The sequence below is a fragment of the Nilaparvata lugens genome, chromosome 3 (genome assembly GCF_014356525.2).
Source record: "Nilaparvata lugens isolate BPH chromosome 3, ASM1435652v1, whole genome shotgun sequence".
Taxonomy (NCBI): Eukaryota; Metazoa; Arthropoda; class Insecta; order Hemiptera; family Delphacidae; genus Nilaparvata; species Nilaparvata lugens.
Window position 1 is genome coordinate 36,817,802 of NC_052506.1, and position 26,625 is coordinate 36,844,426.

The 26,625-nt window shown below is 34.3% G+C and overlaps 1 protein-coding gene across 1 annotated transcript in view; it reads right to left on the reverse strand.

Moving 5' to 3' along the window:
- Positions 1–26,625, reverse strand: part of LOC111055663 (agrin) — a 363,044-nt gene that overhangs the window by 250,051 nt on the left and 86,368 nt on the right. The window contains exon 4 of the mRNA XM_039423653.1: positions 18,069–18,104. Coding sequence (XP_039279587.1) covers positions 18,069–18,104 — 36 coding nt within the window. The remainder of the gene's footprint in view (positions 1–18,068; positions 18,105–26,625) is intronic.

The window sequence follows — 26,625 nt, forward strand, 5'->3', positions numbered from 1 at the left end:
AGGACACCTTTTTCACACTTGCGCTATTTTCTCAACATTGCATCCACCAAGAGTTCTCTCGGAATAAGTGTTTCTCTCACCTCTAGACCTTGCGTAGCATGAAATCCCAGTTTCGTAATAAATTCTTATGCTATTTCTTCCATTTCCTGAGATAGGAAACTTCTCTCGACTTCCCTTGGCCTTTTGTACAAACTACCGACAAGTGGGATCCTATTGTAACATACAATAATGTTAAACGGATGAGTACCACATATTGATCCAAGTACTGGGCATTATCTCATTTGAGTACCATATTGGAGAATATTGTGCTGACATAATCCCATATGTTATTAGTATGGCTTTCCACTAGATTAATTGTGTCATTCTTACAATAGCTGATAATTAAACATTTCCTACTTGTCAATCAAAAATCAGGTAACGTGGATCTATTCCGAAAATTGATTCTATCATAATAGATAATGTGATTGGGATATTTCGTCCAAGTGAGCATTCATCACGTCTCATAAAAATGTCATTATCTTTTTTAAGATCGTAGCTGAGAGTTTTTATTGAGTATGAATACTTTAATAGAATTATTTATGGGAATTTATCAGATACCATTAGAATAAACAGTGAGTATTGTATACTCTAAAAATGTATGTAATGAGGGCTACTTATTTTCATTCATAAAATAGCATTACAGTACCTTTTTTGAAATCAATATAGAATAATAGATTGAAAATACAAATTAAAACAACTAGTTTCGATTTTCCACATCATCGTCAGGTTTTAAATAAGTCTGCGTAAGCAATCATAAGATAAATATTCTATCCAACATCCAAGATGTCTGTCACTAAAAATGTTCTTTATCTTCGTTTGAAATTGAAACTTAAACCTATCACTTCAGATACTTCTGAAGACGTAATATGTATTTTCATCAACTCAGTTTTCCACCAGTTTTCCACTATTTGGTTTGGAATAAGTTTTCCACCAAACCTAGATTCAGCTACTGGAAAACTAGAATAATAATAATTGGAAATGGATAAGGAACAATGAAATCTCTCATCCAATTAAAACAGAGATTGACTTTGGGGAGGCAAGAGTGAAGCATTTTGTGCAGCTAACGACTGGTGAGAAAGACGGAGACGAAGAGAGTGCAAGAGAGAGAAAATGAGTTTGAGGAAGAACATGTCGATATCAAAGAGGAATTAAACGTGGAAGAGGAGGAAAAATTAATCTGGGAAAAACCAGCTCAACTTTATTTGCATAATAATAGCTCCGAGAGGAAAGAAAGGATTCTGTTGCAGACAATCAACAAGATTCCCAGCGTAAATATTGTCTCGCTATCATCTGTCGTGGAGGAAATCCAGTAACGTTGTAATGGAGCTAGCTTGAACTAGATCCACAGCAATGAAGTACGAACTAGAGAAAATAGATTCAAGATAGACAAGGCTGATTTTTCTTATGGAACAAAGATAGATAACTGGAAGCTGGTTGATGGGTTGAGCATTATCTTGGGAATATCATTAGTATACTAGAGTAAATTTCATGTAAAGTAACTACCAATCATCAAAATTATCAAATTTCATAAATGATTCAAATAGTCTCTCACGAATACAACACTTTGGAGGAACAGGACAGGTGACCTATAGAAAATTTCTCGTTTCATCCACTGTCATGAAATTGATTATTTCTACCTGCGTATTTCTGTCGGGTAGGGGAGCATGAATATTTCAACAAAAGTGCTTAATTTAATGTTTCGATAATCTTATAGTATGTCAGTGCTAGCTACAATATGCTGTATGAGAGGTTCGAAGGTAGTTACAATAACAGATAATTTGAATACAGTAGAATAGATAACATAAGCATAATAATATCAAATAATGTTGTAAATGTCTTGATAATTTTCCATTTCGGGAAATTTGTGATAATGTATCCAGAATAAGGCATTAAAATTCACGGTATTTGAGACTTAAGAATTTGAACATCTATCAAGTGGAATCAAACGTTAATGCTGCAGAAATGAAAGTTTTCAATCACAAATGTTTCACCTCTGAATGGACGCAGCAAGGAAAAGAAGATAAATTCTGCTACATTCAACACATCATTGAATACAGTATTTGTTGACTACTGTATATCCATCTGAATTGGAAAAAGTATCATACCACTCTCGATTGCAAAAGCGGATATCATTTTTGGGCAGAAAAGTATTCGAATGTAGAATGTGGGTTACATGTACAAATTGGTGGTGTGCAGAAACTGGCTCATCCACCCCCTAGAAATTGTTTGCTGGGTACAGGTTACAACAGGTGAATGACATTTGAAAGTTGTTTCAAGCTCGTTTTCACTAACTTTTATCGAATTGGAATTTCTGTTCCCAGAAATGAGTCTGTTTGTAGCTGTGCATGGCAATGGAATGCAGAATTTATTTTGGGATTCCCAAAATTCCGTACACGAAAAATGTCAATTCCAAATATGCTACTCCTCGTATTTTCAATCTATTGAAAAAACAAATTATTGTTCATGGAAAGTAGATGAAGGTAACTGCAAGAGACAGATGTTTTGACTACGATATCCTATCATATTAAGCGAGCAATTTCCATAGATCTGTTTATATTTTTATAACTGGCTATCTGATATTTTTATCTGGTTATTTATGTTCAACGGATCTCGAGAACGGCTCAAACGATTTTCACGAGATTTGGAACATAGTAGGTTCATTATATAAAAATTCGATTGCACTGGGTCTCATCCCCGGGAAAACTCACTGAAGGACATGAAAAGGATAAGAATTATTCATCCTTGGAAAAACAGATGATAATTTCGTCGTCTGTCGAAACAGAAGATGCGTGTGTGGGAGAGAGACAGAATTATTTCCAGCTATGTAATCAATCAGCTAGAAATGTTAATCGGCTTGATCAAAATTCGGGGAAGAATCAGTTTTGGGCTGTGCCTGTGAGTCCTTCTCCAATCATTTTAAAAAGTTGTGTTCTGTTTATCAATAGTTTATAAACTAGTAGTTCTATGAACAGTAGACCTCGCGCAGTTATAAACCACAGCTCGTCGTATAATGTTCATTAGAGTAAATCCTGTCTGCATGTCGTGTCGGCGAGATATCGATGTGAAAACGGCTAATGGCTGTTGGGATTGGTGTATCAGAAATGCTAACATAAAAAGCTAATCTCTTTCAAGACATACTGGCAACAGGTCAGCCCGAGTTCAAAGCAGAGAAAGGTCGAGAGACAATACCATGTTATTTTAGTTATTAATTGCATGCGTTATTGCACGCAATCAATAGTTCATTTGATTTTGCATAAAAATTGTATTCAATGAGGCATGCAATTAATAGTCTACACAGCAACTGATTATTTACCAAGTTACATTGAGATATGAATTGCATGCGTCATGGCATGCAATTTATAATCCACTCGACAGCTAATTTATGATGAATAATTCTATAGTCTGATTTTTACTCTAATATTGGCGTATGAAGGAGGCTCCTTCTTCTTTTATATTATCCTTGAAATGCAAAATTTCCAAAAACGTTGTGTATAAGTCAACGCGCAGTTAAAAAAGGAACATTCCTGTCAAATTTCATGAAAATCTACTACCGCGTTTCACCGTAAATCAGTGGCGGTTCTAGACATAAAAAACTGGGTAGGCAAAACTTATCATACTGTAGGTCTATTCATAGACCTAGGGTAGGGCTACTTAAGTAATTCATGTAAAAAAGACGTCAAAGCATATAGATATTAAATGAAGATGTATTCAGGGAGTCGGTGGTGAGCAGTGATAGCGGACGGTTGTGCTTGGAGCTGCAGCTTAGCAGATAAGATAACTCTGTTTCGATCTTTCATCCTTTGCTTTTGGAAATTCACTGTAGATTCTAACCTAATAACTTTTTATTGTAATAATATTGTTTAAATTAACTAAATAGGAATTTCCAATTAATGATTTTTCACTTCATTTCTAATACTATCAAAATCAATAATTAATTATATTGAAATAGTTTTTTCTGTGACTATTACTAGGTACCGTATTTTTTAACAAACACTTAAATCAATTCTAATTCTAATTAATAATATATATCTAATTATAATTCTATCTGGTCCTTAATCGTAAAGATTCTTACAGTTCTTATTTAATTCTAATATTGCATATTTCAGTTAGTTAACGTAAATAGAATTAAATTTGTCTTAACTTGTTCAACCTACTTTAACAAATTGTAAAACTTGAAAGTTCTCTTAATTAAATTTATGGATTAAGGTATAAAATTGATGTAATATTGTCTTAATTAAAGCATTACCTCTTCATGTAATTCAAGGTTCAAATTACTTATAGGCTACACATTCCAAATCAACAGATCATAGTCATTCTGTCTTTAAGTCTTTCATTCAGTCTTCAATTTGGTTTTCCTTACTCTTCTTATTTTTTCTCTCTATATAAACAGGCCGAAATAGATCTGCTCGAGGTGGGCTGCTTTGTGAAAAAGTTATTGTAATCACATTGCATCCTGCGAAGTCGCTCTTGGCCTGGAGCTGGACGGGGCACGACCGATAGGAGTGGTCTCTTTTGTATTTAATGCCTGTCTTTAGTACAGTTTTTTTTTTCATCTTTTAACTTTCATTGATATTGATCGGACTGTGTCTAATTCAAATTGATAATATAATTAATCAATAGACTTATTATTCTAATTGGCATTTTATTTTTTTTTAATAATATAAATTTTTTGTCTAATCACATATCTCAAATTATCTTTATTTATTGACTACAGACACACATTTAATAAATATATAAAGTTGTTGAATATTAAATTTATTAATTATAAACTTTGGAAAAATTATTCAGGTGCATAAACTTAAATGATTTAATAATAGCAGATACAAATTTAAAGATAATACAAATTGGTTGAATATTAAATTAATTGTGAACTTAAAAATATTATTCTAGTATTAATTAAATAAAAACAAAACTGTTGGAAAATAGCCTAACACTACTTATTTTAGTTCTTAATTAGTGTATTCCTTCTAATATGAAATAACTCTCCTTATATTTCTGTTGAATATTAACTGGATGATAGATTGATAGCCTAATCTCTATTGGGATTGATTTTACAGCATTGATTTTTAATACGCTCAACTATGAAATTGAAACAAACCACCACTAGTAGGGGAAATCCTGCAGTTTTTTATCAAAATTATAAATTCAGAATGGATCGAACCTCTCCCGATGGAAGTACCATAGTTTGGCGATGTCTAAATAAATCTTGTGGTATTTCTCTGAAAACAAACCCAGATCTTCTTCTCTTGACTGGTGATGAATTGAAACATGATCATTTACCGAAAGTCACTGATATCTCGACTACTGATAATAGCTTGTTATCGCTGAATGAAATAACCTTTCATGATAATAATGTTGCTGCTTTTAACGAATCTATTTTGCCTGTTGAAAATTCTGAAGTGATAGCATCAGCTGATCCTGAAGTCTTTAATAAAAACAACTCGTGTAGCACCCCTATAAATACGAGTTCTCCAACATATTCGATTTCGAATGCTATGCGTAACGATGAAGATTTGACAGTTCTATCATTGCGAAAAGAAATCAATGATTTGATGGATAAAATGGCAACTTTGAAACAGCAATGGAACGATGCAATAGAACATGCTATTGAAACTGATAAGAAGCTGATGGAAAATAATAATATATTAGATCAAATGAAAGTAAGCATAGAGGTTTTGGAGGTTGAAAACACTGCCCTGAAAAGTGAGAAAAAATGTATGGAAATTGAGCTCCAGGATCTAAGAAATTTTTATAGGCCAGGTGATACGTTATCAAATCATTCATTGAACTCCTCCATTACTGTAGCGAAAAACTCATTTGACATTTTAAATAATTATGAAAAACTGACAGATATGACTTGTAGTACTAATAAACGCTCAAACGTAAGAGCACGAAGAGTGAAACACAAAAAAAGAGTGTTAGTTTTGGCAGATAGTCATGGACGAGATTTAGGTTGGGATCTAAATCGTGAATTCGAGAATGACGGTTATGAAGTAACTGTAGTTGCGAGACCAGGAGCGAATTTCAAGACAGTTACACATGACATGAATAGATTGACCAGAGATTTCAGTTTTGACGATAAAGTTATTGTAATTGCCGGAACAAATGACGTAGTGAGTCACACAAAACAGCCTACTGAACTTGACTTGCAACCAATCATGGAAACAGCTAAGAAAACTAAAGTATCAATCTCGACAGTTCCTTACCGATACGACAGACCGCTCATGAATGTAAATGTTGGTAAATTGAATGCATGGCTGTCTGAACGAATCTCTCATATCAATGATGTACAATTGCTAGAGCTTGCAAACTTTGAAATAGCTGATTTCACTCGCCATGGTCTGCATTTGAATAAAAATAGAGGAAAGCCTAAACTTCGGAAATTGATTCGTGAGCACGTAACAGGCAGTTCAATAGCAAAGAGTACAAATCATGGTAATGGAGATACTAGTATGTCACAGATGACTCAAGAAGGTAGAGATATTTCGGTACTATCAAATAGTGCTTTTTTATAGGATGTGAAGTGTTCCATGTAAATTGTCAGGGCCTCTCGAATGCCAAGTTAGACCTGGAAATTCTGCTTTCGAATAAAAATTCAAATATCGACGTTTTGTGTTTGACGGAGCACTGGCTTACTGAGTGTGAATTGAATGTTTTATCACTGCCTGGTTATAGACTTGTGTCACAATATTGCAGAAAAAACAAAATTCGGGGAGGTTCATGTATATTCACACGAGAAGAATCCACAAAACATTTTAAGTGTAGAGAAGATCTAGTTGCATTGGCGGAAGAAAGTCATTTTGAAATATCGGCAGTAGAGCTCAAATTGAATGATATGTCTCACAAAATGGTATTCTTGAACATATATAGGGCCCCAAATTCAAATTTTGAAGTGTTCATCGAGCTTCTCAGGTCAGTCCTTTCTAGAGTCATAAGAGAGAGGAGGAAATTGGTTTGCCTTTGCGGCGATTTCAATATAGATTTTCTTAAAGAAGATAGAAATAAAAAGTTATTTGAGAATCTATTATCTACATTTAAATTGAACAAGTTGACAGATGGCCCGACACGTATCACAAGAAAAACAGCATCAGAAATTGATTATATTATATCCAATTATCCTCAAACTCTGTGTTCCAGCGAAATAATTCCCTGCTCATTCACGGATCATGAGGGAAGTAGTGTTAAGTTTGGATTAGAGAAACCAAAATCAAATAATAAAAAATATGTTAAACCAAAATGTGGGAAAAGGAAATGTTTTCGTGTAATTGATACACCTAATATAAATGCTCTAAATGACGGGTTATCAAAAGAGACTTGGCATGCAGTATATGATTCAAATAATGTTGAAAATATGTTTGACAATTTCATGAGCTCCTACATTAACCATTGCAACAGCTCAGTTCCAGAGAAATCAGTTAGCAGGGAAAGAAAGAGAGATCAGATTCCCTGGATTACTCCTGGCATTAGAATATCCAGTGATAGGATGAAAACTCTGAATTGTCTTGTTAAAACTCAATATTTTAAGGACTCTCTCATTTATATCAAAACAAATACAGGACTTAGATACCTTAGCTTTGAAATATATTATAAAATTTACAAAAGTATCTATAAGAAAGTTTTGAAAGTTGCTAAAAAAAAGGCCGCCACTGCTTATATAAAAAATTCTTCTAATCAAGTTAGAGCTATCTGGAAGTTGGTTAGGCTTGAATCAGCGAAAAACCAGGAATTAACCTCAGATATGTGCATTGCTAATGAAATAGGGAATATCAAAAGAGGAAAAGAGGCTGCTGATATATTGAACAATTATTTTATTAATGCACCATTAAAAATACAAAATTCACTCCTAGAAAAAAAAGATATATGGGATTATCGTTCATTATTCAATATGAATCTTAAAAGTAAACAGAGGTTCTCAATCTTTAAGCCTTTAAGTTGTGAAGAATTAAAAGAAATAATTAAATCCTTAAAAAATAAAAAATCCTGCGATTGTTTCAATATATCAAACTACCTGGTAAAAAAATCAGCAGAAAATATATTAAAGCCGCTAACATTTATTTTTAATAGCTCTATGACTCAGGGTCATGTACCATCAAAATTGAAATTTTCAAAAATAATTCCTACTTATAAAAAAGGCAGAAAGGAGCTTCCAGAAAACCATAGGCCTATCTCTAACACTCCTGTTTTCCTAAAAATCTTTGAATATGTAGTGCTTGAAAGAATGAGAGAGTATCTGAGTCAAATAGGTTTGTTGTCATCTAATCAATTTGGTTTCCGGCCAGGTTTCTCAATAAACGATGCACTTTTCTCGGTTGTAGATGAAATATTGTCATCTGTGGATAAAAAAATGAAAGTGTATGGGTTGATAGCAGATCTCTCAAAAGCTTTCGACCTGGTAAATGTTGAGATCATGATGAACAAGCTGCAACTGTATGGATTTGATGGCGCTGTCCTTAGATGGTTCTTTTCATATTTTGACAAAAGGTATCAGCAGGTTGTTATTGACTCCCACTTGTATGAGTATCATTCTGATTGGATGAGAACAAGAAGTGGGGTCCCCCAGGGATCAGTACTCGGCCCCCTGCTTTTTGTTCTCTATATAAATGACTTGCCTTCCTACCTTGATCCAGCTAGGAGTGTTTTGTATGCGGACGATGTAAGCATCTTACTGAAAAGCAATAGCCAGCCAAATGCTGAACTAGAGAGCAAAACAGCCCTTATTAAATTACAAAAATGGCTATCAGCCAATATGTTGATTTTGAATAAGGATAAAACTAAAGAAATACCTTTCCGAACTACTAAAGAAGGCAGCTTGAAAATTGATGGTCATAAAATAGAATCTGTAAATAGTATAAGAGTACTTGGGGTGGTGATTGACTCTGATCTTTCTTGGAGACCCCATCTGGATAGCCTGAAAACAAAACTTAACTCAGCAATTTTTGTTCTGAGAAACCTGAAAACTTCTCTTGATTCAATGGCTCTGAAGAGTGTATATTTCGCTTTGTTCCACTCCCATTTAAACTATGGAATAATTTTTTGGGGAAATTCTAGTAGTGTAGTGGAAGTGTTCAGATTGCAGAAGTGGGCATTGAGGGTGATGATGGGAGAATCAATTAGAACAAGTTGTCGGCCCTACTTTAAAGCACTTGGTATTCTACCACTCCCAAGTCAATATATCCTAGAAACAGTCTGCTTTATAAAGAAACACATAAACGAATTAAATACAGGCGAAACATTTCATCAATATCCAACCAGATTCAGAAATAATTTAAGAGAAGATGCTCATCAAAGTGCTATGTATGAGAGAGGTGTAAGAAGTTCAGGTATCCGGATGTACAACATATTGCCCTCTCACATAAAAGATACTTCTGGAAAGGTTTTCAGATTTTTATTAAAAAAAGAGTTGCTGTCCATTTGCGCTTACTCAGTGGAGGAGTATAGAAATTATTATAAACCTCAAAATGGAGGTTTACGTAGGTAGATGATAACATTTTATGTTTGACTAATGAAAAATTGACATATCCTTATACCCCTTTATCAGGTGGTCAGTGGATGAAAATAAATAAATAAAAATAAATAAATAAATTAATAAATATAAAAATTGTTAATACTCATATTTAATTGTTCAATTCGACACTATTTTGCTAATAGGCCAACCATAATTTAGCTGTTTTAATCATTCTTTCAAATAATATTTCAATTTGATAGGCTATTTATTTGGAATATCGAAGGAAATTTCTGAAATTAATACACATTTTAGTATTCATGAAATCAACGGTTTATCACACTTTAACATTATTTAGAACATAGAGTAATACATTTTATATTTACAACTGTAGTCTTCTTTGCCCAACATTGCTGAACGCCTCTAAGATTTTTTCAGGGTTCTTAATCAGCCTTTCACTTTATTAAAATTGAAAGATTAGTTAGACGTTTTGTTGTCATTGTAGACCTGAGGTATGTTTTCCCCGTTCTAAACATAGAAAGCCCTGCGTTCACGCACTGCAAATGTGGCATAGTAATAGAATAGAATAAAAACAATTTTCTGTTGAATCATCTAAAATATAACTCATGACTATAAACATTTAAATATACTTCCAAAATTTATTTTTTTATTTAACATTTTTAATTTCACATGGAAAATTTTAAAAAAATCTCATAAAAACTGGGTAGGCGGCCGCCTACCCAGCCTAGGCCTAGAACCGCCACTGCCGTAAATGCGCAACATATAAACATTTGAACATTAAGAGAAATGCCAAACCGTCGACTTGAATCTTAGACCTCACTTCACTCGCTCGGACTCCGATATATTATTGTAACAGTCAAGTAATTCCTCACTCAGGAAAATGAATTTCAACTCTCGTAGCGTACAGCTTCCTCTATTTATGACATACTGAGTAAACTCACATGAACCATATTTCATGGATAGCTTATATCAGAGCCGTAAAATAAATGATTCCTCAAAGCCTGTGAAGATCTCACAAGGCCTTTTTATTATGAAACATAATCATCATCCCTATGTACCATTTAAAAGCATAATAATTATCGAGTCCTTCAAGTCTGATGAGTATTATATCGGTTTCAAAATCAAATAAGTCATGATTGATTGGTTGACCTTCATTGAATCCATCGATATTGATTTTATTACACAATAACTGCTGAATTTTGCATTCTATCATACTGAAGCTCCGTTCGAATTTAGAATGTAAAAGGTTTCATGATATTCACACTATGGGGAAATTTCCTGAGAAGATGTATCCAAGACTACTATTCAAGGAAGTGTTGGAGTAGGAAGATGTAGATGACCGTGACACGGGAAGTAATAAATTTAATGAATGATATCACCTTACTTGTTTAATAGTGAGTGAAAAATGAACATAATTCATTGTTGGTGTATAGTGATTCAACATTGATATACGGCACTTGGCGGGTGGAAATGGATTTCTCATCCTCTCCATTAAACAAAGTGCAAGTGTTGAAATTGTTATGTGAGTACCTTCGAAAAAGCGTATGGAAAAGTCACAAAGAATCGACTGGTGCTCAGACCAGAGTTACAGTCATCCGAAAACCCTGAAATATAGAGTTGATAGAGAGGTAATCCCACTTTCTCTAGGGATTGACTGTAGTAGCATTTTTATACATTAAAACACATAACTCTTGAGGGACTCGATCCACTCTGCTTCTTACCTGTGTTCTCTATGGCAACGTTCCATTTTATAGCACTAAGCTTTAAAGCTCGGCCGCAGTTGTGCAGATGTGCAATAGTTCTAGTGGCTAGCCCTAGCGTTTGTGTCCTACTCACCACAATGTTCCCCAAGTAGTTATTTAAAGTTCACTTTGTATTTGAGTCAGTGTAGTTTGCTGGCTAGACTGCAATTCATATTATGCAGTGTTATAGCAATATTGGAACCTATGAATAGTGACGAGAGCAGGTTAATATCATAATGTCAACTTCATTGATTTTAAATATTCATTTCAATATATTCTTATAAATAATGTTATGAATATAGAAGAAATCCCTATCACATTTGAAGGATGAATTATATTGATTTTCGATGACGTAGATTCAACGGAATCTTCCTCTCAACATTTAGTTATTTTTCATTGAGGAGTAACTGTTATATGAAGGTTATTAATCAGGAATATGCTGCGCGGTTGAATTGCAATGGTATTTCTAATCATCAGGAACCTTCTTCGTATGTTAAACGTGAGTTTGAAGTGGAAATTATACTAAGTTTTAATAATACTTATTCTTAAAACTTATTTCAGTGAGAATTTTCACATGATGAAATTCCATCCTCAGACTGTGAGCCTGTTACCATCCTATAATAGTATATTTTTTCCTATAATAGTGTATTATCTTGTGTACGTTATATATAGAATGAATACATGTACTCTATGGGATACAGGAGAATGTAATTGATAAACAAATAGGATAATTGAATTGAATGAATATGGATATCGGAGTACATATTTGGTGCCAAAAAAAATATAACTTGAGAGATACAGCTCGTAATATTCTTTTTAAGTGTGTGTTGATAATCGAGGAAATTGTCTGCTCTATAAAAATATAGCTTCCAGTAAATAATATACATGTAATAATGATATGATGCAATCGTTCTTCCGCTTAAGACATAGAGAAACCATAATGTAGTGTCACGTGGTAATTTGAAACCACCAAATCTTTCTAAATGAGCCAATAAAATGTAATAGAACTATAAAATTGGAAAGAAGGTTAGACCTATCCAAAGAGTAAATCAACTCAAATCAAGTATTATTAGCGATTAGGAGTAATAGCATTATCAACAACGATAAGAAAACATGTATTATTGTGATTTAATAATTATGAGAACCCATTGGTAAGATCAAAAAATTATAAAGCGGCATAATTATTATTGGCGGATTACAAAAAAATAAAATAAAATGCATGAACATTGAGGTTAGAGTTACTTGTTTACGTTTTGAAAAGAATTAGTCGATCTTGGATAAATCGATAATTATTAGAACCAATACTGAACGAATCAGCTGATTATTCGATCAACCCATATGACCGGTTGAATCATATAAAATTCACTCATAAAGGATATATTATGTATACTAAAGGAAGTCGATGTGTAGAAATACAAATAACTATTATTTCTGTATAAATATTTATTTTATTTATGAATTCAATTTAAGATAAACACTCCATATATTTGTATGAAAACTTCTTTTATTTAATTTTTTCTATTGTAAAGCCGAGGAAGCCCTGATTCCCAAGGCAACCAATTGTATTGAGTCTATTAAATTGAAGGCCAATCAGAGAGTAGCTTACAGAATTATTCTAAGAAGAGGCAAATTTTTCTGAAAACCTCTTTCTTCTGGCTTAAGATCCCAACCCGAGAGGATGCACATGGAGTCTAGGGTCTTTTCTTCTTCCTTTTAAAAATTTTTTAATGAATTATTAAGCCAAACCCTTTTTTAAATGTAATGTATGTTTGTTGAATGTTAATTGTTTGTGAACTCAGTGCTGTCAAGGAGTTCGTAATTGTAAAGATTCCCATAAAAATAGCTTTAATTCGAAAGAAACTTATAAAAATCTGGATCACGCGTTAGCCCAGCAGTGACGAAAAGGAGCCTACCTAATTAATTATTGGAAATAATTAATTCAATCCACGAGAACATCTAGAACTTCAGTCAGTGAGTGATAAGTCAAACCAAATGAGCTCATTTTTTCTACGTTCAGTGGGGTAATAATTAATAAAAAAGCGCTATTCCTATTAATTTGAATTAAAATTAAGAGTCACCACGTGTTGAACAATATCACATAGTTCACAAGAACATTTTATAAATTTATTTATTATATGTAGGAAGCTTACTTCCATGCACTGCCGAATTCATATTAAAAGCCCTGAGATCTCATGTTTGAATATTAATTTATTAAATATTAATTTTGTAATTGAACCAAGTATATCATATCAAACTTATAGACCGAACAGGTTTTTATTGGTAGAATTTTGTATTAATTGGAAGTCTAAGTACCAGTATTAAATATAATATATTTATGAATTTGAAACTCATTATTGTGAATATTAGCAAAGCCTGTGATAATTATTCAGATTTTAAAAGTAGATTATTTAAGTGAATTATAGTTATATTGAATATCTTATGCACATCTTTTTTGTGGGAATATATTTTGTGTTTTATGTCAGCATACAAACTTATAGAATTTTTTATTATATCCCAATTCATCTCGTGTTATATAGTTTGAGCTGTTTTGGTACCAACAAATATCTAGCAGCATTTAAAATTATTGAATCAATTATATTAACCTTATTCAAAGCACTCAATATTTATCATCCTTTGATGATATTCATTTTATCAGCCAGAACAAGTATATTAAGAAATTATATTAATAAGGTTCCAGTTATATCATATAAGGATCCAGAGAGCTTCAAGAACTGGCGTTGTAAGTTCTAAGGAATTTTGAAAGGGTATATTGGTGAATACTTGTATTCACGACGAGCGTTTTAAGAATCAACTAGAAACAACTATAGTTGGTCCTGATTATTCTCTAGTGGTACATGGTTACTGATAATCAGTCATCAAATATTCTTTTAATTTCCTTACTGGTATTCTTCAAGAACTTCATAGAAGCAGCGGTAAGAATTACCAATTACCGATCACTGAACCTTATGGTGATTATTTGTATTTATAAAATTCATGTTTCTACTACTGAGCTAGAGCTGAGGTTTGAACCCAGTAATTTTGCGAGCCGGAAGGCCTTAATTTTTTGTGAATTTATTCGCAAAAGAGGGAATTTAGAGACTGCTCTTACAAATACCAGAAACATCGTATTATCTGTGAAGGAATTGCAATCCACAACTTCTCACAATAGCTTCATAACGTGGGACTCTATCATAAGAGATAACCCCCCCAGGAGCACTACTTCACAGTAGTTATAGAATAACTATTTCATATTATTTTTCCTTGTATCTATATTTTGTTTATCAAGTACTTGACTATTGATGAAATTCAACATCCATAGATTATCATACATCAACAGAATTCTATCATTTGTACTGTTGTTATTAGATTTGAAAATGTATTTCTTATTCTTAGTACTCGTGGCTGGAGCTCAAGGCTCCCTTTTTCCAGTCACGCCAAAAACTATTGTAATTTAATGATTATTTTCTTAGTAAAAATATTTCTTGTATTTGGCAATGAATTCATCATTTATTATTCATTATATGACTTGATAATGGCATTATATAGCCGAAACATGTCGTGACTAAATAATTTTAAAAAGGGTACTCAGATATATTTTTATTTATATTGTTATAGATTTAGTTCATCTCTGATGGATCAATTCTCATGTTTCTGCTAATTCATGTGAATTCTGTTGAATATTTCATAGAAACATATTCCAATCAATTGTGATATCTTTCAATCGGCATGAACTGAGATCTCTCAAGTGTTTTTTCTCAGTATAAGTAGACGATGCTTCAACATCTGACAACTGATCTTTTATTTTTCACGGAGGCAATATTTCCTTCTTATTAGGAATGGAATAATACGAATAAAATCTTCGAGAGAGAGGGATTTCCCGAATTAACAAGAGTCAATTGAGATGAGAATTTGTAACATGACCTGCAAAAATAATTCGCGAAGAAGAAGTCCATTCAGAGAATTACTTCGTGGAATTCCTTTGCTTTTCGCCGATCATTTGCTGGCGTGAAAAGTGGCTCCTCTTGAAAGAAGTTTGGGTGGTGAGAGGAGTGGGCTTCTCACTATGTTCCCCCCACCACTCAGGAATAGCGTTGTTATAACTGGCTTGTGTCGAGTCGAGTCTGATAAGGTAGATAATTTGAAGCAGAATCCTTGGCACCTATAAAAGGAAAGGGTGGCCAGTAAAGAGACTGTCAAGAAGATTGGGGCTCAACAGGAGGAGTGTGGAAGTACATTGATAAGAAACAAAACCTTAGATGGAAGTTCGGACGCCGGTGAAGGAAGATTTCCGAATTGGCCTAAAGGCAGCAACAAGGATAAACTTGGTGAGAGAAGGAATGAATGGAGGAGGCAGACACGACTTTGTCGTTTCTTATTATTCTTCGTTGTGTGCCCTTTCCATTGCTTCTTTCGTCTTCTGCCTGCTTCTGTGAAGATGTTGCTAAGTCTGTTTTAACAGTTTCGCAGACGAATCTGAGCGACGGTGCAAATAAGGCTGGTGGCGTTCTTCTCTCCCGAAACAGGATTTGGCTTCCCTAATAAAATGAAAAGTAATGTTTTCTTCCAATCTGAGTACTCTCAACAATCTCAACATGGTCGAGCCGGACTTTATTACTAATTCTCATCGGAATTTCAGTGTGAAAGAATACTTTCATCCCATCTTGGAAATATATAAATAAATAAATAGAAATCAATCATTATGTATGATATTCGAATAAGAGTATTCAAATAAGTTTCAGCTTCTATTTCAGCTCAATTTAGAATGTCAGGTGTTAAATATTATCAAAAATTAGAAAAACCATGGCACTTCAGAAACCCTTATTCTGATACCTATCCTGCAAAAATAATAAAGCTCTCATTAATCAATCCTCTAACACAGAATCAAAAGATAAAAATAAATGAATAACTATAAGCTTAATGAACATTGATCAATGCTGTAAAAATTACTTGGCTCATAATATAACTCATAACTGGTATACAGGTTCAATTCGGATAGCTGTTAAAAATGCTGTAATGAAACGATATAACCAATGAGCCATGATTATCGGAATCTTTAGTGCACATAAACCCTAACCTTCTACTAATTTACTCCCCAACCGAAAGAGGAATTGCAGTACTCATTTATTAATACAAATAATATAATATCTATTGATAGAAAATCATTCGCATTACAAATTATTGGGAATACACTAGTCTTAGCAAAAAACACGTTGTTTATCCGATGTAATGTCCCGTTGATATCCAACAGTATTGAAGAATTTCAAAATGTAACAATCACGAATACATTGAATGATAATCATCGAATAATTGTTCTTAAACAATATTTGCGACCCGGTTAGACTGGTTGGATCGTTTTTCACGCCAAGCGCATGGTTTTTAGATCATTTCATCTCATCTGCCGCCCCAAAAAAATCTTATTGGCATCATCCAGCATGAAACATATATATCTTATTCTGCTGTAACTTGATCAGTGGCTTGATTGGCATTATACCTGGGATGACTTCTATACTTTATATCAAATACTCATCAATTTGGGTAGTATCATCTCATCCCTATTTAGAGAAAGTTCTCCAAACCCTTCCTATATCAAAACTACTAAAAAAGTATCAGACCAACGTGAGTATCAATCTCAAAAATTCTTTTGTATCATTCTCAATATTTATTTTACAGTTTTGAGTGGTAAGTAGAAGGAATTTTGTTATCAATTCGGATCTTAATCTTTCTAGATTCAAAATTAATTGTTTCAAGTGTTTGTGTTTTGTTTCAATGTGGAAATTAGTGAAGAATTGGAAAGTCGCACATATTAACCTTCATTTGGACAATTTATTTTATGTTATTTTATTGGATTATTTTATTTTATGTTATTTTTAATTTGGATTTATCTATCCTATTGGGATGAAAATAAGTTTTGTACTGTAGTCTGTTTCTTTGTCCTTAAGTTAATTGTGAATGATAGATAAATAAATGAATTAAAAAAAATTAAAATGATATTCTTTTGTATGGTCTGTCTCAACTACTTCCAAGTATTTTGTTCTCTATTTCAAGAGCACCTGCATTAACTGATATGATCGTACCCGTTTTGTGAGAAATTAGATGCTGTAACAAATTTATACAGTACTAGAATTGTCTCAACGTAATTAAGACTTGGCAAGGATTCATTTGCTAGCAGCTTCTAATAAATCGGGACTGCATAAGAGAATGGAATAAAAAAGGAATTGGATACAACGAATAGGCGGAGAAGTTGTTTCGAAGAATAATATAAGAGGCGAGTGAGATAGAACTAGCTAATAGAAGTTTGTTGCTTGTTTTAAGACTGCATGTTGAGGGTTTGTGTTGGTGTGGAGGACTCAGCTAGCAGGTGAGCTCTCTCCACTTTTCCACGTCCTGCAGGACTTTCAAAGTCCTCCTCTTTTTCTTATTCTTCTTCCTTCTCTTCTTCTTCTTCTTCTTCTTCTCCACCATGACTGTGAGACAACTGTGGAACGGTAGAAGTGGCAGTACGTGCCAGAAAAGTAACGACGACCATTCACCTTTCCAAACTAAACGAAAACTAACTAGAACTAAACTAAATCGATTATCATTTTCTCTCGGACCTGGGAAAAGTTATCGAGTAGGAAGTTTCTCATCGACTTTCACTTCCTACTTTTCATGTTCGTTCCTGTCAGCCGCCATTCCTCATCTGAACAACAGTTGCCAAGTTGCTACAACTCAACTCGTTCATAGTTTTTGATGTGATACGTTGATTATCTTTTATAAATTTATCATCTTCAATTATCTTCATGGGAAAGTTCAGTAGATATACGAGTATGCATTAATTGACTTACCTTCTATCAGAGGAGCTCTCGGTTTGTACGTCACATCTGTAAAAAAACAATCGAATTAATTAGCAATTAGAAGACTGCTTTGGGAAATTCCAGAAAACAACTTTGTACGCATCACAGTCGAACAATCATGTGACATAAATTTATAAGCTATTACTTGTTTCACCTCAAATAAAAAAAATCTTTGTAATGTATATGAATGAGACTTGATAGCCATAGCAATTGAATGAGGCAGAGCAGGAATTGTCAAACCTTGTCTTATATTATAATTTTGAAATGTTCATTGAGATAATTAAGTTAGACAGCATTTCATTCTTCCAACAGATACAAAAACCTGGCGACGTAAGCTGATAGACAGGAAGAAAACGGTTCTGGGCAGGCATGCAAGATACAACATAATCATACATTATCAGGCATGCATTTTCCATCAGCAATAAGTCAGATAAATACTCCTTGTAATTTATTCAATCTTCACTTGTGTAGTCTTACATTTTCGTTTAATTATGAAATACTCTGTTTTCTGTCCAACACAATACAAAATTATTCTCTTTTATTGTGGTCAAAGTGTGATAGGAGTTTGTAGAGCTTTTCATGTTATATGGCCGATCTCAACATTCAACATACTGAATCTCACATTTCAACTGTTCGATATTATTGAGGTAGAACATTATCATAGATTCATGTCTCTCCATCAATTTGAAGAGAGGAAGCTGAAAGAGAGCTATTCAATCTTATAAAGTACTTTTCAAACTGCAGAAACAAGCATTTTCTAGGAGAGCAATCAATAAAACAAACCAATAATCATTGTAATAGCCGGAGGTGAGTTTTAGGGGAAAGATTGAAGAGTTGAAGAAGTGGGCAACAAAGGAAAGGGTTGCTAGAGGGATGAAACTCAGTAGGGATGAAAAAGGAGAGGAGAAGACCGTTTCGAAGAGAAGGGAGAGATTTATTATTTCCAGTGCTATCAAGACATGCCGGCCTAGTTGCTTTTTATTGCAGTGACGGCCGCACAGTAGCAGGACCGGACAGGAAGGATGAGGCAGAGTGGGAATTGCAAAAACCTTGTTTTATATATTGTAATTTCAACATTAATAGGTCCGCCGTAATTCACCGAGAGTAATGTTGCTGTGGCTTTCTCTAATGACGCTCTTTTCTATTTATATTCTTAATTAAATTGAGGCGGTCATGTTGAGCGAGTGAGAAAAAGGATGAGAGCGTGAAATGCGACTGTGGGGTCGGAATAGTTCTGTCAGACGAATGTTTATAAGCGCGTTAACACACGTATATTTGCGGGTAATTGGGAGTTCGAAAAGGACAGACTGGTGGAACAAGAGCGCCACAAAATGAGTGGAGAGAAAGAGTTGAACTTCCTGTTGAAAAACGCGGTCGCCGAGTGTAAATCTCCACTTCGGCGTACGTTTCACTGCACCACAACACAGTCGTCGTGGCCCATAACAGCAGTTCAGCCGAGCAAATACTGTCCTTTTGAATTTTCCGCCGACGGCCGAACCAGACGTTGTTGTCTCTGCCACTGCCACTGTTATTTCGTTGTCGACCCCTTTTTTCGGCGCAATTTCCCACGCTCACACAACAATAACAACTGCACTCTATCGCCACGCCACACGTATGACAACACTAACTTTGTAACTCTGATCTCATTCCTCTATCATATTATACAAATGAGACCCATATGAGCGTATGAGTAGCCCATTATTGCATTGCTTACCCGACCACTGCTTGTCAACGAATTCAACTATTCATGTATTACGTCACTGTATTTGAATTAACAGTATATATTCGCATGAGAATGATTTAGTTACACACATAACGATTTTAGACGTAAGATTTTTTCTTATAAATTCTATTAGATTGAACTCAACTTGGTAAACCGATGATGTTTTGATATGTTTGCCAATTTCCGTTTAATCTGGTAGATTTCATAAGAGCGACAAAAAAATCAAACGACCAAAAATTGATGTGTGTGTAAAATGGCTCAAGGTATCTCGGAAGACATGAATGTTTATGGTTTTAGAGATTGGTGTTGAGGAACATTGTATTGAAACATCAGTTCTCTATAACAATTATACATAACCATATAATGGTAATCAATCCATATTTTATAACACACATTTCACATGCACTTTGTACAGACACTTTTTTTTCTAATCCAAAGATAATTATTATTATTAGGCTGAATAATTTTATTGCATCCAATTATCAAATGATAAATTGAATTGAATGGAATAGCAGCCTTAATTTAAAATCTAGAAGGACGAAAGGTAGGTCCTCTCTTACAATCAACCCTCGAGTTTGATGAGCTTTCAAGGTGTCGAATGGAGAAAAGTGTTCCTATAATATCAGATTCATTCGAACTACAAATATTGTAACTCAAACTTACTCAACTTCCATTGTTCTGCGAACCTATTCATCTCCATAATATCATTTCACTCAACAATATATTGATCAAAGCAATGCAAGTATAGCACAGTTGAGAAATTTTCATTTTTCCTGTTAAGAGAGAATTTGAAACTGGCGAACATAATGACAGGTTCCTACTTTTTAGGAATGTTTCTTAGTGATCCAATAGAGAGAGTTAACTCTGCTATGAAAGTGTTGATTCCGGTTCAAATACATCATGACTTCTCGATTTTAATATAGCGATAAGACATATTTGGAGTCTAATGAAAATTATAGATACCATAATGAACGGGACCTTGATCAGCAGTTGTGTGTGCGAGACAGTATACAAACAACAAAGTGGAATTAATGTGACGATCCTTGTGCTGTCGACTCTATTGAGGACCAAAGGCGACGAAAGCCAAGTCAGTCTCGGCCGCATAGTCTTGCCGGCCGCAACATCCCTGCTAAGTTAAATTATTCCTCCCCAACTCATTACGGGAGTAGTTGGGATCAAAGTGACGACTCCCCGAGGGAGCTGCAGGCGTCGCCTCCACTTTGAGGGTGGCGTCTTTGTTTTGATCCCTTCAATTTCGCCTACCTTCCGGCCTCCGCCTTCGAGGAGGTCGCCAAGAATCCATTAACTTCTTGAAGGAGTCAGTCACATGGTTTCCATTCACCAGTTGACTTCTGACTGCTTGTCTCCATTCACAACCACTCGGGCGTTTTGCTCTTACCGGTGAATGGTCTTCTAGATAAGGTCCGCGAACTCAGCTGCAATACTCAACCGTTTGTTGTCATATGTTTATTGATTTCGTCACCTGCATATTTGAATGAGTGTTCACTTCTGACTCTTTATTTCAATTTATGAGTCGATGATTCCCAGCCAGTACTATTCTTCATAATTCACCATCTCCCAAACCTCATGTTCTCTTCAAGATAAGTTGAAGATTTGAGTTGAAACGTATCCAAATTTGGTTACGGAAACGGCTTGGAAACGGCTAATGACTGATTTGACTCTTTGAGTTGGTGTATCAACCCAAAAATGCTGATCATTTTTGTTGTAAACAACAACTATCATTTGAAGCTGATTTCTTACAAGACATACAGGCAACTGCTCAGCCTAAGTAGAAAGCAGAGAAAGGTGGAGAAAAAACGGTGAGATACATTCATTAATCTATAATACAATAGAGGTAAGACTTGTTGGCTTATACCATTACCTCCGTAAACGAAGGTAGTGCTTAAACACGTAGGCTACTGGATATAGTCCAGTCAATATAGACATAAAAAAGGGGGTGTGCTTGCAATTTATATTGTGGTTCTGATATTTTAATATATTATTTGGGTACATAAGAGAAGTTCAGAACCAATTTCTTCATGCAAAATTTCCTTGTGCTAGATACAGGGTGGCCCAAAAACCTCGTATTTTCGGTTCATTTTCCAGTTTTCAGCTATTTCTGCCAAATCTTGTGATCGAACAGAAAAATTTGCTCATGCCTTTTTTAGATTATGAAATTCTGAATAAAATGAGATCATTCAGAACTCTCTATCTTTGATGGGTACTGAGTTATGATCTTTCAAATATGAGTGAAATTTGAAGGAAAAATCAATTTCGATGAATTTTAGTTCTTGATCAACAATATCTTCTGATTGTTAACATTAAGATGTATAATTCAAAATCTCTCTGAGGGTATTTTTGTGCTCTACAATCTGAGATCAGGGAGAGCGCTCTATCTCAAATATATTTACAGGTTCACCTGACAACAATGCTCCTTGTATTGTGAAAAACACCCAATTTTCACCTTCAACCATCATCACAAACTGCATTGTCATCACATTGATACTTCGCAGAATGACATAAGTTCAAGATATCATGTTCTATGAGAATCACCAGTTAGATGCACCTCATTTCAGTATTTCCTAGTGGAGAGGAACGCTTAAGGACACCTCAAGGATCAAAATTTCAAACACATAACTTTTGACACAATGCTCAGATTTCATCGTACTACACTCCATTCTTCTCGGCTCATCAAGGCTACACTCATTTTTGAAAAATCATAACTCAGTACTCATTGAAGGTAGAGAGTTCCGAATGATCTCATTTTGTTCAGAATTTTATAATCTGAAAAAAAGGTGGGAGCAAATTTTTCTGTCCGATTACAAGATTTGGCAGAAATAGCTGAAAACTGGAAAATGAGCCGAAAATACGAGGTTTTTGGGCCACTCTGTATCTAGCACAAGGAATTTTGCATTAAGGAATTGGTTCTGGACTTCTCTTATGTACCCAAATAATATATTAAAAAATTAGAACTACAATATAAATTGCATGCACTAATGTATATAGTGACTGGACTAATAGGAGATTCAAGAAAAAAGCATCATCACTTCTGAAATACTCATCTGATTAACTTGATTCACCAAGGTTAGTTACAAGCCTATTCCAAATTCTTCAAGATTTCAGTAGATCGATATTTCAATTGGACCCTTGCGGAGCACGGGTTACCTGCTAGTCATGAATAGTGTTCAGTCTAATCTCTACAGTAATTTTGGACTATGAAGGAGATTTCTTTTCCTTCTATATTATCATTATAATGGAAAATTTCAAAAAACCTTATGTCGACGCGCAATTTAAAAAGGGACATACACATACCTGTCAAATTCCATGGAAATCTATTGCTGCGTTTTGCTGTAAATACGGAACATATGAACATAAATACAAAGAGAGAAATGCAAAACCGTCAACTTGAATCTTAGGGTGACCTGAACTTTGGGACCATTAGGAAAAAGAGGAATTCCGGGACCAAGTCTGGAGTCTACCTACGATGATTAGCAAAACAATAGTTGGCCCATTCGACAGGTTCACACACTGCTGTTACTGAATGAAACCATTCATAGATTGGTTTTCAGAAATAGCTGTGTGTACTGAAAAGATGAAGGATCTATTTTTATCACAGACATATTCAGAAGGCATCTCTTCCAACATTAGATCTAATTTTCTTGATCTGATAACAACTACAAATGTATATTTTCCTGATCAACTGGCGGAAATAGTAACTAACTTTAAATCAATATCCAAAGTAGTGTATATTGAATAAACATTCGTATATAGTTGAATAGGCCTGCAACTGACTTGCTGATTCTATGTGTTCAACAACTCTGTGTTGAAGAGCAATGTCCAACTAGGCCTACCTGTTGAAGACACCTGATTCCACCTGTGAAGAGGATGGACCGGTCTTCTCTCATGTCGGATCCCTTTAGTCCCAAAAACTATTGGTCCTGAATCTCCTACCACCGAATAACCGAATCTTAGACCTCACTTTGCTCGGTTACTAATCTATCAAAGCAATATTTTATTAATTTTATCAATTTTATCAAGAGTACCTTGTATCAATGAGTTTGACATTTGTGAAAGAATCAATTATCACAAATCTCTAAGATCCTAAGCTTGTTAACTTGTGAAAATGATGTGTGAAGTCATAGATTATGAATAATCTCAATCGTTGTGTTTGATTCTTTTTTCAATATACATTTTCTCTAAAATTATAATTCCTCCTCATCCAAGAAGAATAGAACAGATATTCTCTTCGTAGGGGAGCAGAGTGAAAAAATGAGAGTTGATTCGCAGTATCCCTGTTTTTCTAATGAGTTCCACAAAGATACCAATCTTGGCGAGTCAAGATGTGATTTTATTACGGCATATTTGTACAAATTGGAATTAGCACATGACTCTTGAAATATTATCAAGATTCGAGCTCTGAACAGAGGGCGCCATGAGACATCCTCTTGCAGTCGTACTAAAGCTGAGAAGGATCTATATAAAAGAATAATAGACTACAAGGACCATTCATTCTTGCTTTCTCTCTTTTCATGTTCGTGGGCAACACAAAAGATTTAGGAGAGCTCCCCAGGGTATGGTTCTTTCCACCGCTCTACTCAATTAAAAAACTTCCTTATTAAAACAATGCACAGAACGAGAAAAATCTGAAATAGCATCTTTCCAGCTTTTCTCCAACCACTCCAAGTACAGGGAGAGGATATTCAGCCCACAGAGAGTTGTACCGTGGATTGTGAAAATTTTCTGCAATAATAAAAACCACAAAATTATAATTGATTCTTTGTTCTTTCTTCCTATCATGGTCTATTTTGATCTTTCCAATTATTCTTCCTCAAATGATGAGAAGAGAAAATCCAGGATACCAAAAATGGCTCCAATAGTCAAATGAGTGAGAAGTCAAATTGTGAGGTCAAATAGTGGAAGAGGAATTGTAACAAGCAAGTTGATAGCAATATTACCTGAGAAAGAACAGCTGGATGGGAAAAAACAAAAAACCATACTTCGATTTGTACAATATAAAAAATATTATTATTGAAAAATGGAATTGTGAGATAAATATGTGCCAGGCCTTTTAAAAGATATTAAAAATGATAATTTGGAATAAAATTTAGAATTTTGAAATAGGCCGACATATTTAGAAAATACCCGAGTCTATACTTAATTCATGCTGGTGAACGGGCTAAAGTCAAGAAAACTTCAATTTATCTTGCCATGCCTGATTTAATAGGTTTCTACTATAAACTAACATTACACTTTGAAATAATTGAAAAATACAAACAACTCCAATGAACATTAGCAACTAAAATCGGACAAAAGAAACAACAATTTCATGTTACTTTGTTGACATTCTTCATCTGATTTGGGGGCGCATTACTATCCCTCGTTTAGATAGCAGTACGTCACTAAACCAAACAATATCAGTAATAAAGTAACGAATTAATTCTAATGCAAAAACTCAAGAAAGAAAACCCCGTTGAACCCAATTTTCGTCGATAAGAACCCATATAACACATTTCATAAATTTCAAATCCCCACCTTTGATTGACATTCTTGAATGAACCTTTTTTTTCGTACACTGCACTTACGTTGGTCTGTACGTTGCTTTATCGTTGAGGTTACGATACTTTATTTTTGGCGGTGAACTTTTACCGGTTGAATTTGGCTTGACGGCGACGTCATCTTACGTCCCTAGACCTGTCATCTGAACGGGTGTCTTGAAGCGGTGTTACATAAAGTTGCGGAACCGAAGGGGTGGTACATGAAGTGGGTTTGGGGTCACACATGAACCGCTGTAAATAAATGTATTGCAGCATTAATTTCGAACTCTTCCTACAATTCATCAAAAGCTAAAACAGGAGCTATCTATCGTTTACAGATTATTTAAATTCTCCCATTCTATTTGAATCCTCATTTCATATAGATTTTTATCCTCAAACTACTAATTGTTTGTATCAGAATTAATGGATCTTCCTTCATAAATAATTCAAAAGTTCTGGTATGATTTGATAAATTAGCGTTCAGTTAAAAGCCTTTTAACGCCATAAGAAAACACAGTCAGAAAAATGTAAAACTTTAGCAAGTCTCAAAATTAACAAAATATTCAATATTACATTCCAATTTAGAGACTATCTTCCTGACTTTCAGCAATTCTCCACAATAATATACCTTCAGAAACAATAACTCAAATGTAACATAGTTGAAAATGTTCTTCTCTACTTTCTGTTCTTCTTAAGAGAACATTATAATAATCTCCCATCACTAATAAAATCAAAAGGACTATTTTCAATCAAAATTATTAACTTGAACAATGACAGACTTTGTTGATACAATACTCTGATGGAAGTTTCAATTAATTAAATTCCCCAAATTATATTTAAACCTTATTTAACGTACCTTAGCGATTATTTGAAGAAACAATAATTATTCCTACATGATGAAGCAACACAATTTAACTTTTCAGGACATGGCACTAGTATAAAATTCAAACTTTATTAAAAATAAAACTAATTCCTACATTAACTAATTATCCAATATCATAAACTTGCCCAAAAAGGGCGAAACAAGTTGACCACATCTTCACTCTCGTTGTGCTCCTAGCAAAAAGTGTCCTCCGAAACGTAATCTGGTCTCTCGACTGGGGAATCGCCCCACTACTATATTTAGAGACAGGTCCCCTATTGGGCAACTGAAAATACGGGAATTATATTTGGACAATTGTCGCGTGGCTTCTAGAGCCTTAGGACCAAATAGTAACTGCAAAATCATTAGTTTGTTATAATTGTAATACTTGCTGTTTTCCAACTTATGGCACTCTATGTCGCGACAGGA